Source organism: Oryzias latipes, chromosome 4 (assembly GCF_002234675.1).
Source record: "Oryzias latipes chromosome 4, ASM223467v1".
Taxonomy (NCBI): Eukaryota; Metazoa; Chordata; class Actinopteri; order Beloniformes; family Adrianichthyidae; genus Oryzias; species Oryzias latipes.
Genome location: NC_019862.2, coordinates 26,726,448 through 26,743,156, shown reverse-complemented (window position 1 = coordinate 26,743,156; position 16,709 = coordinate 26,726,448). Strand labels below are relative to the sequence as shown.

The 16,709-nt window shown below is 39.5% G+C and overlaps 1 protein-coding gene across 3 annotated transcripts; it reads right to left on the bottom strand.

Annotated features, from left to right (window-relative positions):
- Positions 1-492: 492 nt before the first annotated feature.
- On the bottom strand, positions 493-14,315 carry LOC101161234 (interleukin-12 receptor subunit beta-2). 3 transcript variants are annotated; one of them, XM_011474413.3, is made up of 18 exons: positions 13,552-14,315; positions 13,292-13,383; positions 13,121-13,212; positions 12,741-12,870; positions 12,426-12,616; positions 11,530-11,650; positions 11,248-11,414; positions 10,408-10,547; positions 10,135-10,327; positions 9,948-10,030; positions 9,560-9,755; positions 9,298-9,480; positions 6,761-6,859; positions 6,514-6,669; positions 2,083-2,223; positions 1,862-1,949; positions 1,481-1,571; positions 493-1,275 (listed from the first exon to the last, which is right to left on the bottom strand). In XM_011474413.3, the coding sequence occupies exons 3-18, from the start codon at positions 13,176-13,178 to the stop codon at positions 646-648; spliced, it is 2,667 nt and encodes an 888-aa protein (XP_011472715.1). In that variant the 5' UTR covers positions 13,179-13,212; positions 13,292-13,383; positions 13,552-14,315; the 3' UTR covers positions 493-645. The 3 variants fall into 3 exon arrangements, with proteins under 3 accessions (XP_011472715.1, XP_020558271.1, XP_020558273.1); XM_020702612.1 differs by lacking the exons at positions 13,292-13,383; positions 13,552-14,315 and having other exon boundaries at positions 13,121-13,282; XM_020702614.1 differs by lacking the exons at positions 13,121-13,212; positions 13,292-13,383; positions 13,552-14,315 and having other exon boundaries at positions 12,751-12,861.
- Between the last annotated feature and the right edge of the window lie 2,394 nt (positions 14,316-16,709).

Sequence of the window (16,709 nt, the reverse complement as noted above, 5' to 3'; positions counted from 1 at the left end):
TAAAATGTAATGTTGTTTTTTAATTGTTAGTTTCGTTTTTACTTCTCAGTGTGATCTTTAATATGGTTTTGGTGTGATTTACACTTCAGGGCCACTGTAGGACTCAGTGTATTCTGTCTGCACCACAGCAGACAGAATACACTATTTTACTCCAGTTTACTCAGCCGGAATCAGTTTGGTCATTCCCTATTGCAACTGACAGCTGCTTCAATGTTACAAGAGGCTTTAGAAAATGTGGGTGCCAAACTCCTCTAAATGTTTTACCGTCCTTATTCTGATATTTTTAGGGATGTTTTTTCAACTGAAATAGCTGCAACTTTCACATCATATCTCTTTGATTTTCTAAAACCTGATTGTGGATTGCTTTTATTTCAGTTGCAGTCCCATTTATTCAGACAGGAGTAGACAGCCACCAGGAATCATTTAAATGATGTTAAATTTAGCTCCTGAGCCATAACCCCACTAGGATGAAAAGCAATCAAGCAAAAAATATAAACTTTTAATTTTTTATATTTATTGTTTTCATATTTTTCACAGTGCAAATAAAAACAGTTCATGAGGTAAATGTTGATCTCACGCTGAGTTATAATGCTTTCTTGAAATTGCGTGTGTTATTGCCGCAAACGTGCGTTAGTGTCATTCATGTCACTCCCGTTGCTTATGCTGCTGCTCTGCGTTGACCGGGTTGCTGCCGACAGCAGTGACCTGAGGGAAGTAACCAGAGTCCAGCCTGATCTCGCCTGCACACCAAGACAGGCTCATGTCAGCTGTCTGAGACGTCCGAATGTCTGAATCCTGACACATGTCCACCGAGACACTGTCAGCCTCCACATGATCTGCTGCTGTCCTTCTCCCATGTAAAAAGATGCTGCTTAAGATATTTGTTTCCACACTTTTAGGCCACAAAAGTCCAGCAATAGAACTGAGAGTCAGTTCCTGGAATGTGTCTGAGTATTCCACTTCCACACTCGATAACAAGCCCGACAGTAAGTCTCCACATGAGCTGGAAAAGTGTTCTTTTTCTAGATTTTCTGCAGTCTCCCTCGGGACCTCCTCTTCATCTATCACCTCCTCTTCCACTGGATCCACTGTAGCTATCTGTGGCTTGTAGCCAGCATGTTCAGCCAGCAAGGTCCTGGTCTCTGAGCCAATCTGGGATAATTCCACGTGGATGGTGGGGTATACCTCGTCCCTCTCCTGGGAGATCATAGTGATGGGGGACAATGGGGGGTCACTGTCGTTGGTGGATGACAATACCGGGTCGCTGCTGTCATTCTGTTGACAGAACCATAAACCAGAAACATTTAAAACCTGGAGGGTTTCAAATGCTGCTCATCAACACATGTGCTTGTTGTGTTGTTTACTAAAGATAGTGTCTGTGGCTGACCAAAATCCCATCAAATGAAGTTTTGATGTACTCGCTACAGCACTTGTGCCACTATGTTCAGTACGCAATGCAAAGAAGGTCACTGATCATTACCTTCAGCAGTCTGATGGCATTACTGTGTCCTGGTTTTGGCAAATTTACAACAAGCCATGTCGGCCCCCAGGACAGGAATTTTTGTTTGATCCTGAGACAGAAAGAGAACACAGATTGAGATGGTATGTATATATATAGTATAGTTGAGATTAGAACAGCCTCTATCTTTATAATAAATCTGAGAAATAAGTTTTCTTTTCATGATAAACTTGCAAGAATCAGTACAAAGTTAAGTTTCTATTTGACAAGATTATTTCTGATCATCTGTTGTGGTTTGGCATTTAAATAAAAAAAGTAACCTCAGTGGCATTTATCATTATTACTCATAAGGCAAAACTTAAGACCATTTCAAAAATAGAAAAGGTCACCTCTCATCCATACCTTTTTCTCACACAGTTCCAGCACATGAAGTTTGTGACAACTATGAAGAAGATGGCAGCAGTGAACACAACCACAACCACCAGGCCAACTAGAGAAGGGAGAAACACCAGCACACTCTTAGATACATCACCTTAAGTTTAGCCTCTGAGTATGAAAAACAGTAGAAGACAATTGTGTTCTTTTGAGTGCAGTGCAGAGCTCTACCCCAGCAGCACACTGACCTGCTGGAGCTGCAGGCTGAGAGCAGATCCTTGTCCCTCGAGGTCCTTCTCCTGCTGAGTTTGTTGCAGTCATTTCAACAACTAGATTCCCATCTGGACAGTCCAGCCACATCAATCTGGGGCCAGATCCAGATACTGTGACTGGAAAAGAGGATGACAGTTATGCTTCTCTTTAAGAAGAGCTCACATCACAGAGGGTCAACATTTATCTGTAAGCATCTGCTCCTTTTCCTCCCATCTTTTATAAGTACTATTGGTGAGATTGCATTATTGCAGAACAAAATGAATAACAACTTAAATAATGGTTAAGAGCACTATACTTCCTTAGTTTAAGGCCCAAGGTGTTTTTACAGTTACAGTCCCATTCACCCCTGCACATACACATTCGCACACTGATCGTAATCACACACGTAATCAATCAATTGTTGCTGACTGCAATAGACAGTTCCTGACAGAAACACCAAAGTGAGAGCTCAAAAAGATGCTTCATTGCAGGAATGTCAGTTACCTTCTGCTTTGACACTTAAGGGAATACTCATCATAATGAAACTGATAATGTTCACAAAAGAGCAAAGGACTTTCCAGTAAATACTGATCCACATCCTGTGGTACATGGACCGTGGACTACACCGGGCAAAGGGTTAAAACTAAGCGGGTGTCTTCACTTAGCCCTTATATACAGTGGACCCTAACATTAAATTTACAAGAGAGGACACCAACAACAACCAGCTGACCTTCCTGGACTGTGCAGTCATCAGAGACGAAGAAGCCAACATGCAAACAGAAATGTGGAAGAAACCCACACACGCGGATCAATACCCACACTACCCACTTCAACACAAACTGGAAGTAATGAAAACTTTGAAGCACAAGGCAAAACAAATTCCCACCTCTAGGAAGAGGTTATTTTCATGCCGGCTCTGAAAACCTGCGGAAATCTCAAATGGACATGCAACAAGGCAACATCTTACACCAGGAAGAATATAGAGGAAGACTCCCAGGACAAAAACATTGTCATTACATGTGTCGCCAGTGTCTCTGAGAAGCTGAGGAGAATTTTTGCCAAATACAAACCAATTTAAAACCTAGCAACATGCTATGGGGAAAGACTGGTTCACCACGGAGATCCCACAACCAGAGAAAAATGGTAATTTATGCAGTCCAGTGCTGTGAGGACTGTTCAGAGCTTTACATTGGAGAAACAAAACAGCCATTCTGCAACAGGTTGTACCAACACAGGAAAAACAACAGCTGTTCTGCTGTTAGTTCTTATTTAAAAGAAAAAGAACATTCATTTGAAGACCAAAATGTGAGAGAGAGGTCAGATGGTTTGAAAGAGTGGTCAGAGAAACAATACACATGCTGGATTTTCTGGAGTATAAATCGCTGGTTTTTCTACAGTTTGGCCAGGGGTGCGACTTATACTCAGGAGCGACTTATTTGTGATTTTTTATAAAAACACAGCCAGGCTGACAACTTCTTCATTCTTTTTTTATCAGTCACGCGATTTACGTGAAATATACCTGACATGTCGTGTACGTTTCACGTGTATCGCATGTCTGATACCAAAAGAATAAAAAAGTTATCAGCACTACAGACACTGGGAATTGATAAAAGGAAGTTTAGGACATAAATAGGCTCAGGTTCAGCAATTGTTTCCCGCTAACAACCGCTAAAAGGAACTTTAAGTGCATGCATCAGTATTTGCAACTGACAGCAACACAGAAGAAGAAGCGCCGGCCAAAACAAACATGGAATCTGATCAATTTCCTCCTGAAATTTAATGTAATTCATCTTATTTGCATCGAGACATTATTAATTTTTGTTTTTATTTATTCCTTCCTTGGACCAATGTGGGACTGCAAGTCATCAAACTGGGTTACAGCTAAAATCTGCGTCAGTAAGATCTTGCAGTGTAGAAGTTAATGATCGCTGTAGGACAAAAAAACAAAACAAAAAAGACTGAATGATCTCATGAATCCAGACATGGAGACGTTCTTATCAATTATTTTGTAGAGCTCTTCAAAAATAAATAAACCTGATCTCTCAACATCATTCATGTTTTCTGTGCATTGTAAATGAGAGTCAATGCTTCCATGTAGCAATGACGCTAAAAACTTGATTTATTCCAGATTTATTAAGAAGTGTCGTACTTTTCTCCTCCTAAAAGTGCGACTCATACACCGAGGCAACTTGTATATGGCTTCTTCTTTTGGTTCCTGCGACTTATTCTCTGGTACAACTTGGACTCTGGAAAATATGGTACTTGTTAATAACTAGGGATTTAACAATGAATTGACTTGAGGGATGAATCAATTTAATATCCCTAGGATCCAACCAGCTCAATCTGCCTGAGGCAAGTTGATCTTTAAATGGACCTATATCATTATAAAATCATTTCAAAATGAAATAAATCGACTAAATCATTATTGGAAAATACCATTTGAATTGGATTTATTTTACTATAACGTAAAAAACAACTAGGTGCATCTTAGCGAACAACACACATGTGATGCAACAGAAATTATTGATAAATTCAAAGAAACACTTTAAATTTAGCAAAGACATGACCATACAGTGTGTTAGAATGTTCTAATAATGTTTGTATTATTTTGATGTGGAAAAACAACAGTGGACTGAACTTTAGAAACTAAAATGTGATGGATTTGACATTAAATAACTAGTAGAGAGGATAGAAGAGCTTCTTAAAAAACAAGTAACAGGTCTCCAAGGGACAGAATTCTTGCTTGTTTATGGGAGTGAAATACTTTTTTTTCTGTATCATTACAAAAAAATGCATTCTTTAAAAATCAAACAATGTGGATTCCTGGATTCTGATTTTCACACTGTCAACATTACAGACCAAACTCATCTTTTTAAGGGGGAGAATTTCCAGAATCAGTGACTAACAAAAACATTTTTTAGAATTTATAAAAGTTTGATGTTGATTAGGGGAGTAACGATTAATTAAAAAAACAATTCATATGATAATTTGTGGTTTGTGGTTTCCACACATTGGACTGGAATGATGGACTGATCTGTTTTTGCTGTCATCACGTGTGTTGCCGCTGTGATGCACTTGGTCGCTTTTACGTTATATTAAAATAAATCTACCACGCCTCAATCTAAATGTTTTTTCTAATTTGATCATAATCAATTTATTTCCTTTTCAAATGATTTTATAATGGTACAGTTCGTTTCGATTAACAACTTGCCTCAGACAGATTGATCTGTTTGGATTGCAGGAATAGAAATTAATTTATTGATTAATCGTTACACCCTGATGTATTTGATTTACTATGAGCTGGTACTTTAAAAATAAAATAATTTGAATCGTGCTTAAAGCATGCAACAAACATGGCCGCCTCAGAGGGGACATTGAGTTTACAAATGTTTGTTTTTTCTTGTATAACACTGCAGCAACTAGGTTCTACCCAGGTTGTCCTGTGAGTTCTATAGTTAAGCATAAATACTTTTAGCAACTTTGTTTAAACCTCAACAAGACACATGGTACAAACTGCTTAGTGTGAGACATCAGAGATGAGTGGCATGCTTTCAGGTGCTCTCAGTGCACATCCACAAATAGCGTGTGAGGCAGAGTAGTTCGTAACAGCCTATACTGATGCATGTGTGCATTTATGCTCAGGGCTTCCTGTTTGTGGTCATAGGCGACTCTAGAAAACTCTAAAGACAAAGTGGAAATGACGACAATGCACGCTTCTCACTTGAGTTGGTTTCAGCTAAACGTTTCAAACCAAACACCACCAGCTCACCACAGAAAAACACAACTATATGGTCCGAAAAAAAGAAAAAAAAGATGCCATCTTGCAGTATAAATAGTAGCTTTGTTATAATAGTGTGATGGAAAAAAACTCTCCTTTTTAGGGTTAAGTGCTCAATTAGAATAAATAACGAGTAAAGGGGCTGGTTACGGATTGAATTTTACCACATTACGGGAAGCCTCTGCTGAAAAACCCTGCTGATGCATTGAAACTTTGAGGGAGGAGAGTATCAAAGGAATGCCAGTCGCATGCTTTCCATGATGCAAGTGTGGCTTGTGCTGTGACAAGCTCTGCGTATTCATACTGCTGTATCTTCAAGGTGAACACACATGCAAAGACTCAGGTATCATGGGAAAGTATTGCCAGACCAAAGAAGACAAACATGAAGCGTACAGAGGGAGGGGCAGAAAGGGCAGGATGAACAGGAAACTCGCAGTGTTTCGGTTCAGACCTCCACATTGCATCAAACATCACGTGAAGGAGACAAACTGATCTGAAACTGCACTTATTCTATGAAACTACTCATTTTTGTATTTTAAGAACTATTGATTTGGTTGACAGAAGTTTGCATTAATTTCTGATTTCCACTTTTCCCAGAAATCTCTTGATGTTTCTGTATTTCGCATGCATTCACACATTCAGTGCTCACCACTTTTCTCTGTGTCTCTGGAGTCTGGTTTATGCAAATATATGGTGTAATTTATGATGAAGCCTTTCTGCTGGTCTACAGGCAACTCCTTCCATTGGATCAGGAGCCGCCTGGCTTCATGGACCAGAACGTATGGTTTTGGACCAGATGTTGGCTCTGAAAGGCACACAGTGATACAGAGAGATTGAAAGATTCAGGCTCCTCTGAGGGAAACAAACTAGGGACTCCTATCTGAGTATAGTCTTACTTTCTTCTCTGGAGTAAACCAGGCTCGATGATGGATAGCTGACACCTTTTCTGGTTACAGCATACAAAGACACATTGAATCTCACACCAGCAGTTAATCCTAGAACAACAGAACAGAAAGTTGAGCCTTTTATATAACCCTTGTGCTATCCTAGGCACTTTGACATCGGGAGTTGGGTCATCTAGACCCACTAGACCAGGGGTCGGGAACCTTTTTGGCCAAGAGAGCCATAAACGCCACATATTTTGAAATGTAATTTCGAAAGAGCCATACAATAATGTAGTGTCCCTTTCCCACACTGAGGCACGGAGACTTAACCTCTTTTAAGGTTCTTTATTCCGATTACTGCAGACCGCAACAAACGCCGAACAATTAATTCAGCAACTCCTGAATCTCTCCCGCCGAGACGAGACGAGAGCGCTTCTCCCAACTTTATATTCCCCTGCTCCCGCTGCAGCCCTCCCCTTTCCCTTATTCGGCCCATAGCTGAACCCCATTGGTCCAAACTACCTAACAACAGGCTGAGCGACAGAACTGAGAGCCAATCAGCTCTCTGCTTGATGCGGTCAATGAACTCCAGAACTTTTAACGCGGCCCAACAGCCATCCAACTCAGTCCGCGACAATATGTTTAAAACTAAAATACAAGTGAATGTGTGCATTTGATGTAATTTCAACCTTTTTAAAGTACAATAAGTCTGTGGATTCTTTTTAATACCATTGTAATGCTGTTTCTAATAAATGATGAGTATTTCTCGTGGTAGTTTTGCTGATGGTCTAGTCTGGTTTACGTGGTGAGTTTCTGCTTCATGCAGGCGTTGAGACTTTAAACGTGATCTTAGGTTGGTATGAATGTTTTGTAGATGTGATACAGACTGCTCACATGCGGACCTGGAGCCAAACACACACTCACACGCTGCAGTGAGTGACGGGCAGCGGGTTTTACGTTTTTACAATCCCTGCGCGATTCACCTGCTGCCTGTCCCCACAACACCTCAGCCCCACCCTCTGCTTTCTCCCTCACACATCCCGTCCCCGCAACTGCGCGCTCTTTCTCAGAGACGGGAGCGCGCAGTTTTAGGCACGGCAATTCACAGGTTTCCGGGTGGTACAAACTCTGTGAATTAATAGACAATTTTAAACTTATACTAGTGCTGGCGCAGATTTGTCTCTCTAAGCACCGCTACTACTGCGCGCCTCTGCCATCGCATCGCGCACGAGAAGGACTGGTCTAATGAAGAAAAAAAATTTGAATTAAAGATTTGTCTGCGAGCCACATGTGACCATCAAAAGAGCCATATATGGCTCGCGAGCCTTAGGTTCCCGACCCCTGCACTAGACAGTGCTCTGAACCTTTTGTCTTCAATGATTTGTGATCTTCAATGGTGTCCATGAATTACATGAAATCTTTCCACCTTTATCTGCCTTTGTCATGTTAGGAAGAACACGTCAATGTAAGGGTGGGGTCATCTAAGATAGCACAAGGGTTAAACATTCACCTGGGACTGATAGTCACTTCCGTTAAAAACAAATATGTTTTACACAAAATGACCACAAGAGGTCAGTGTTTCCCAATGTTTCAAGCTCAATGTTGTCATCTTGATTTTTACTGTAAAGTAATTTACAGACGAAATAAATAAATCAAAGAAAATCTTTCTGTTTTTACTGAAATACAAACATCCCAAATTCCATTTTATTCATAAAATCGCATTTTTGTTCTTAAATTAACAATATTAAAGTTTATAAATTCTTAAATATTATTTACGATAGTAAAAAAATACTCCTTTAAAAAATGGATTCAGGCATTTCACTTTTTGCAGTGTCATCTACAGACATATGATACTTTTTAATCTTCCTCTTTCGGCTTATCCCATCAGGGGTCGCCACAGCGAACAAGTCGCATGGTAAACTTGGCAATGTTTTACGCCGGATGCCCTTCCTGACGCAACCTTCTCAAACCGGGCTTGGAACCGGCACAGAGGTGGAGAAGGGAACAGGGAGCAGCCTGAAGTCGAACCCTGGTTTCACGGACGGAAGGCGCCGCAAACCAGCACGAGCTAAACCGGCTCCCATATGATTCTTTTTAATATACTCTCATTTTTGTGTGTACTTTTTCTCAGGCAAGATCTTTTTGTTTTGTTGTCTGGTTGTAACATAAAATAAACTGAGTCATAAAACACATCAATTGACTTTTCTCAAATTTAGAGTTTCCGGTCTATGTAAAACATACAGCAAAAACCTTTTCAAGTTTTGTTTAAAAACACATTTGTGTTCTGTAGATTAAATTGTATTGTAATTAAAAGTTTTATAAGAACTCCATAAATTTTCATCAGACCTTTAGGACTGTGTCATAATCTCATGGTTATCTGGGTAATGATGTTCACAAATGCCATTAGATTATTAAAAGAAGATTCTAGATTCAGATAATTTGAACCAAATGTTACGAAATGAAAACACTTGTTCATTGGTGTATTTTGTAAAATTTTATGTTTGTGAGACCAAATCTACAAAAGCACATCTGTCTGAAACTGAGCCCACCTGTGATCAAAGTGTTTGTCCGATTTCTGTCCAGTTTTTTCCATCGCAACTCAGCAGCAGGCAAACTGGTCCATTCTATCATGTAGTACAACAGCTCTCCGTCAGTCGGGGATGACCACGAGACAAGCACAGACCTATCATCTGCTGTAGGAGTGAGCTCCAGCAGCACTGGTCCTGAAACAGCTGAATTCATAGAAAACAGTTAGTTTTGTCCCATCTTGAGCACAAAACCTCTTTTGTCTTCTGGGTGTCACATGACTACCTGACTGTCTGATTTCCACTTCAGCAGGTGGAGAGGTCCCGTATGGGGTTACTGCACTGATGCTCAGGACCTGAACTTCCTTTGGCACCAGAACTGAACACAGGTTGGAGGCAGCCGTGCATATCTTCTCATAGAAGTTTTTCATCAAGACCTTGTAATGTAGAATTTCTCCATTGTAATCCTCTGGATTTGGTGGCTATGACAGATGTTTTTCCATCAGTTTTTTTTCTGTTACTTTATTAACATTTGTAGTAACATGCATCACGGCATGATGCAAATTTCAAGGGAAATTTCACGAAGGGATGATTATTGTTTTGTTTTTAAAAATGTGCAAATTCTTTTAAAAAGGAAAAAAGAACAAAAGCACATTTTCTTGAGGATCCTGTACCTTCCACAAAACAGTAACGTTCCTCAAGCTGTTTTTGTCGCGGTTTCCAAGGATCCTCCACACCTGCAGCTGCTGGGATGGTCCTAAGTGAAGAATGAACCACAAATGAATGGCTTTTTTGTAGTAATCTGACTTTTTTTGCATTAGGACTGCATGCACTTCATAGTTATTGATTGTTTTAACTTGCCTTTTCCAGGACTCGTCCTCTTAACAGAGGAGCTCCATCTGCTGCAGCGTGGTTTCATGTTAGAGCTGGGTGTGCTGGCATTTTCATGCTCAGATGCTGAGTCACACACTCTCATCTGGAACTCATATTCGGTCAGGGGCTTCAGGTGGTCTACCATTACCAGGCTTTCTTTAAGTTCTCCTTTTGTCTCCACCTATGAAAACAAAAGAGCTGAAGTCAATGTCTCATTAAGACAAACGGTGGAAATAACAGCTATAAAAAGCATCCGTTTACCCAAATGTCCTTGACGTTTGTACAAAACCTGACGTGGGGTCTGAGATGTGCTTCTGACTCAGCAGTTTTCCAACGTAGTACGGCTTTTATGGAAATGTTCCTAAACTCTATCGCTACAATATCAGGGGTCTCTGGTATCACTGTGACACGAAAGAGCACAAAAGATGGTGACATAAGTCACTGTAAAGATTGTGACACACCAATAATAATGTAAAAAAACAGTAAATCAGTGTTGACTTTTGAGCAAAATGCAGCATTTTGAAAATAATTAAATGTTACTACAGAAGAATTCTTCCAAAACTCAGGCAGATTATTAGACAGAGTATTGGAATTGTTTTTTTTTCAAGCAACCAACACAAAACGCACATAAGGAGACGAACTTCAGAGATGAACATCTATACAAATAAGTAGGTTTGTACAGAGTGCCAGTAAATAATGGAAGTTTTCCCAAGATGCTGGTTATGAGTCAAACTGTGCAAACAACTAATGAATGAGTCACTTCTGAAGAAACCAAAAACTTAAATAAATAAATAAATAAAAAACTCTAAATGACTATGAAGAAATGCAAACAAAACAGTTAGTAAAATGACTGAATCTGGGTCTATAATTAAATAGTGTTTCAAAAACACTTCTTTTATCTCATATTGTTTCATATTTCTGCCAATATTTAATCCCATATAGTGGTATAATTATCTCTCAGTACAGACATATATTCTAGTTCTTTTGCAAATTGAGGTAAAACTGAAGCAGAAGCTTTTTTTTAAACATTTAATTCAATTTAATTTAATTTAATTTAATTTAATTTAATTTAATTGATCTTAAACAGAAGCAGATGCTTACCTATATCCCTCACACAGAGGATGAAAGGGTCAGAGTGCGATGCTCCAAAGTGGTTATAAGCCTCAACGCTCAGCTGGTATTTAGTGTTTTCATCCAACATTGTTCGTTGTATTTGGATTGTTTCAGCATCCTGGATATGGTCGACCCTTATTTGGGTCCCATTTCCTCTAGTGAAAAAATGATGTAAAACAAATGAAACCATTTGCATGCATTAACATACAAAAAAACCAAACCAATCTGTAAAAATGCCACGGAAAATGACAGCTTAGAGGAACATGGTACCTGAGAGAAATGTTGTATGATTTGGGCAGGTGTGTTTCCCTCCCTCGTTGCCATGAACATCTTACGTTGGATGAGCTCCTTGTTGCTTCACAGGTGATGTTTGCAGGTTTGTCTGGTGGGACTTCATAAGAATAAACCAAAAATAAATGAATTGAACAATATCATATATATCAACGATATATTGTAAATTTAACTTATTTTCATTGACAAAACAGTTTTTTTTCTCATAAAGAACATTACCTGATAGATTATATCTTTAGTCAAGCTATATGTTTTTAGAGTGTAAAAGGTTTATTGATTAATCTTCACTAAGTCTAATCAAAGGTGACGATGATGTTTTTCTTTGATTAGATTTTTTAAATTTTATTTAAAAGTTTAATTTCATGTTTGCTGATTATTAGCTAAAAAGGATCCGTTAGTTAGCTGAACTGGTAGAGAATCCTCAAATTGACGGTGTCTGGGTCTTCCTGCGACCCAGTGACGTTTTATCGACCACAGTTTCGCTCTTACCACCTGTCAAAACCAAAGTGCAGTTTACCCTTTTCATGCATCGCAGTTCAGACATCAACATGTCTTGGTTTCATGCATGTAAATAAACAACTAATTCCACCATGTAACACATTATGACAGAAAACAAAGAGAAACAGCGCTTCTTTCTGCCAGATCCATCCTGCTCTCAATTGATGACACTGATGATTAACTGTCTCAAAAGAAGCTCCATGTTTTGCACAACATGGAGCTTTCATTCATTCATCTTCCACCGTTTATTCCCTTTCGGGGTCACGGGGCTGCTGGAGCCAATCCCAGCCACTTGTGGGCGAAGGCAGGGGGCACCCTGCACAGGTCGCCAGTCTGTCGCAGGGTAACATGGAATTTAAAGGTAATCAGATACATACGACCAGCGTGCAGATCTAGTCCATTGACTACAATCCAATTGGATTTTTGATCCGTCTTCATCTTGCAGACAGCAGAGGATTGTGGGATCAGGACCGAGGGCACAGAGAACAATGCAGTGGTGCAGTTGATTCTTTGGGACAAATTATACAGAGTAACTGTATCTTTTCTGAGCTCCAGGGACATCTTGGACCTAAAAAAAAAAGAACATAACATTAGTAAAACTTTTAAAACTATATTTAAATGAGTTGGTGCTTCAGATTTGAACTAGGAAAGAAATCTACAAACAAGCGTTGCATCAAATTGGATAGTCCTACCCCCATTTACATTCATGGATGTGGCAGTAGATTGTCAGGTTTGACCCCAGGAGGAAGAGTGGAGCTGGCTCCACTGTGAGGTATCCATGGGCAATAAAGTTCACACCGTCAGCAAAGAGAAGAAGGAAGTCTGTCGAGAACAGAAAGATTAAATTATTTGAAAAAAGTAGAAAACGGGCCTGAATTTTTAGGTACAACCAACATCGTTTTTTTTTTTTTGTTCTGTACAGTTTTTTTTGGACATTTTGGGACAAAAATATCGAATACAGGGGGATTCCCACTGTTTTTTTTTTTACTTCAGTAAGAATAGGAGCTGTAACAACGTAATTGTGATTCTGCTAAATCAAATAAAAAAACAGAGAAAAACAAAAGAAACTCACGCTTGCTGGAAAAAGTAAGAAAGAGGATGCATCCCCAAAAAGCTGCAAGGCGAGTCATCTCATCTCTCCTGAATTGGAAAACAACTCAGCATCTGGTAAAGAGAATATTTCACATTTTCAGGTTGATTATTTAGGAGCAAAATGTACAGAAGATAGAGAGAGGAGCTCTACTTCATCCTTGGTCGTGCAGGTACACATCAGTCTTGCCAACATGAGGAAAAGTTGCGACGGACTGTGTCATCGCTTCAATTCCAAGTTTGTTTCTGAAAACATTTTCACATCATTTTAGCTCCAAAGCATCGGAAAACAGCAAACATCTCTGTCTACAAAACTGTCACTGAATCAGGTCTGAGCATACGTGAATGCATAACAAAGCACAATTATGGCATCTTTCTTTCATTCACAAACAATAAATATCAGATGGGGCTCACCAGATCATCCGACTGTCCCTCCTTTTGGACCCAGACACATTCCACCGATGCTTTCACCAAACCTCTGTCTGCCTGAACAACCGGCTTTGTCAAGACGCATCTGATGACAACGATTTAAGCAAGTTCAAATGAGCCTAAAGGGGCCAATGACCTAGTTTGGTGGTATTGCAGCAAAGTAGAGACTTTGATCATTCATCTGAGTGCCTCTGTGGCCTACTTCTGCTGCATGTTTATGTTCTCGGCAAAGAAAGACCTTACCTTCAGCGAATCTGAGCTGAGCACCCAATCCCATTGAACATGCTGCTCTCAGCAAATGTTTAAGCTAAAAGCTATGACAGGAAAAGCTTTGATTCTGACTCAATGTGCCATCTTTGATTTTTGTTGTGTTTTTGAAGTGTGGCAAGTAGAACACAAACCCAATTCATCGAAATGAATTTAAACCATGGGTTGGTAAACTGACATGTTCCTGATTTAACTTTTTCTGTGGGATTATTAGAAAAATAAAATAAACTCACATTTTCACTTGGTTCCCATGTTATCCAGTGGAGCTGACTGCTGAAGACTGTCGCTCCTCCGAGTCGGTTGTTTTCAGACTTTCTCAGGCTAAACAGTGACCTTATTTCAACAGTTATTTTCCATTTCTAACTTTTAAGAGCTTAAGGAAAACCCCAGCTGCACGACCTGACAGGATGCTCGTGTAAAGATGAAAGAAACCCCAGACTGAGAGTTACTAATTTTTAGAATGACAAGTTCAGCATTTGACACAATAAAAGGTTTTATCAAGGTCATCAGCATGGGAGAAAGCTCCTTTATATCTCTATAACGAGATGATTTGAACCAAGATGAATGGAGACAGAAGTGATTTTGAAAGTCTCACATTCAACAAAATATTCTGCCTGCGTATTTTCTACTTGACGAGTACAGTTATGTGGTCTTTTTACATATTAACCTGCTCATTCAAAACATTATATTAACATTATACATTTTATATTATACATTAAATTAGTCACATTATATAGTACATAGCAACAGTTAATGTCTATAAAGTGAGGCTCTGAAGGCCCACGTGGCTCCTTGATCCCTCCATTTTTGCTCCTTAGCAATGAGAAAATGCTTATAATTTCAATAAGTACTGGGTTTGTAGTTTGGGTTCATTCATTCATTCATCTTCCTCATCTCATCAGTCCCTTTCGGGGTCACGGGGCTGCCGGAGCCTATCCCGGCCACTTGTGGGCGAAGGCAGGGGACACCCTGGACAGGTTACCGGTCTGTTTTGGTTCATTTACTTTAGTAAATTAGGTTATGTCAATAGATTTTTACTGAGAAAAATAATGGTAAGATTGGTTTATTATTAGAATAGGCTTGAGGAAATTAAACAATTGAATAGACGTTGTAGTTCTGCCGAAAGACTTTGGAGAAATCACAAACTTGAAATAAACTATCAACTATACCAAAACCAACTAAAACTATAAAATCAAACAGTAAAACAGACCAGAAATTCCTACTTTGCGAACATCATTTCTGTAAATAAAAATAACCCCAGAGTCCTCTTCACCACATTTGAGTCTTTGATCAACTCAAATGTGAACAAAAAAAACACAATGCCAGCCTCCACCTCATTGTGTGAGGACCACTTCAGGAGCAAGATCGATTCTGTCAGATCGAACATCATAAATGGACAGAAAAGCCTTTCTATTGGTAATGATGGGTTGATCTTACCTGAGGAAGCACTGGACAGTTTTGACCTGGTTGAAGCTGCAACACTTGGTCGAGTTTTCTCCCAAGTAAATCCAGCAACTTGTTTTTTAGACCCCATCCCTACCTCACTTTTTAATTTATTTTACGGGTCTTTTGAGAGTGAGATTTTAAATATCGTGAACTCCTCTCTAGAGACGGGTATTTTTCCTGCTGACTTTAAAACGGCAGTGGTGAAACCGTTACTCAAGAAAACTAATTTAGACCCTTCAGTTTTTAATAACTACAGACCTGTGTCCAACTTGCCATTTTTAAGCAAGGTTTTAGAAAAAAATGTTTTTATTCAGCTGAATGAGTTTCTCCTACAAAACAACATTTTTGAGATAAACCAGTCTGGCTTTGGAACGAACCACAGCACAGAGACAGCCTTGTTAAAAATCGTTAATGATGTTACATGTGCCTTGGATTCAGGTCAGATCTCAGTACTAGTTCTACTAGATCTAAGCGCAGCTTTTGATACTGTTGATCACCTGATTCTTGTAAACAGACTTAAATTCTTGGCCTTTCAGGGACTGTTCTCAAGTGGTTTGAATCGTATCTCATGGAGAGAAACTTTATGGTAAGCATGGACACACACTTTTCTGGGGTCCATGAAATTAATTGTGGTGTGCCTCAAGGTTCCACCCTTGGCCCCTTGCTTTTTAACATTTACATGCTTCCTCTGGGGAATGTCATCAGGAGCCACAACATCAGTTTTCATAGCTATGCTGATGATACCCAGCTGTACATAGCTATGTCTCCTGATGACATAAGACCAATAGAAGCACTTTTTAACTGTATTTTAGATGTGAAATTATGGATGGAAAATAATTTTCTGCAGCTCAACCAGGAGAAAACTGAAATTTTAGTTATCGGTCCTGAAGCCAAGAGGGAGAAACAGTTTCTGAAGCTACAGGAACTTTCATTAAGTCATTCAGAAACAGTCAGAAACCTGGGCGTTATCTTCGACTCTAAGCTAACTTTTATCCCCCACATAAAACAGGTGGTTAAAACTGGTTTTTATCATCTCAGAAATCTGGCTAGGGTCCGCCCACCACTCTCTGCATACTTTTATCATGAGGAAAATTGATTATTGTAACGCCCTGCTTGCTGGTCTTCCAAAAACCAACATTAGGAACCTTCAGCTTCTCCAAAATTCTGCTGCACGAGTTTTCACAAAGCCCAGGAGGCGGGCTCACATCACCCCAATTTTAAAATCCCTGCATTGGCTCCCCATATGCTTCAGGATTAATTTTAAGATACTTTTAACAGTTTTTAAATGTCTTAACGGTCTTGCGCCATCATATTTATCAGATCTTTTAGTAAAGTATGAACCTTTGCAGACCCTGAGATCCTCTGGCACGGGTCTTTTAACCATTCCGATTGTAAAAACCAAAACCTATGGAGAGGCTGCGTTTCAGCAC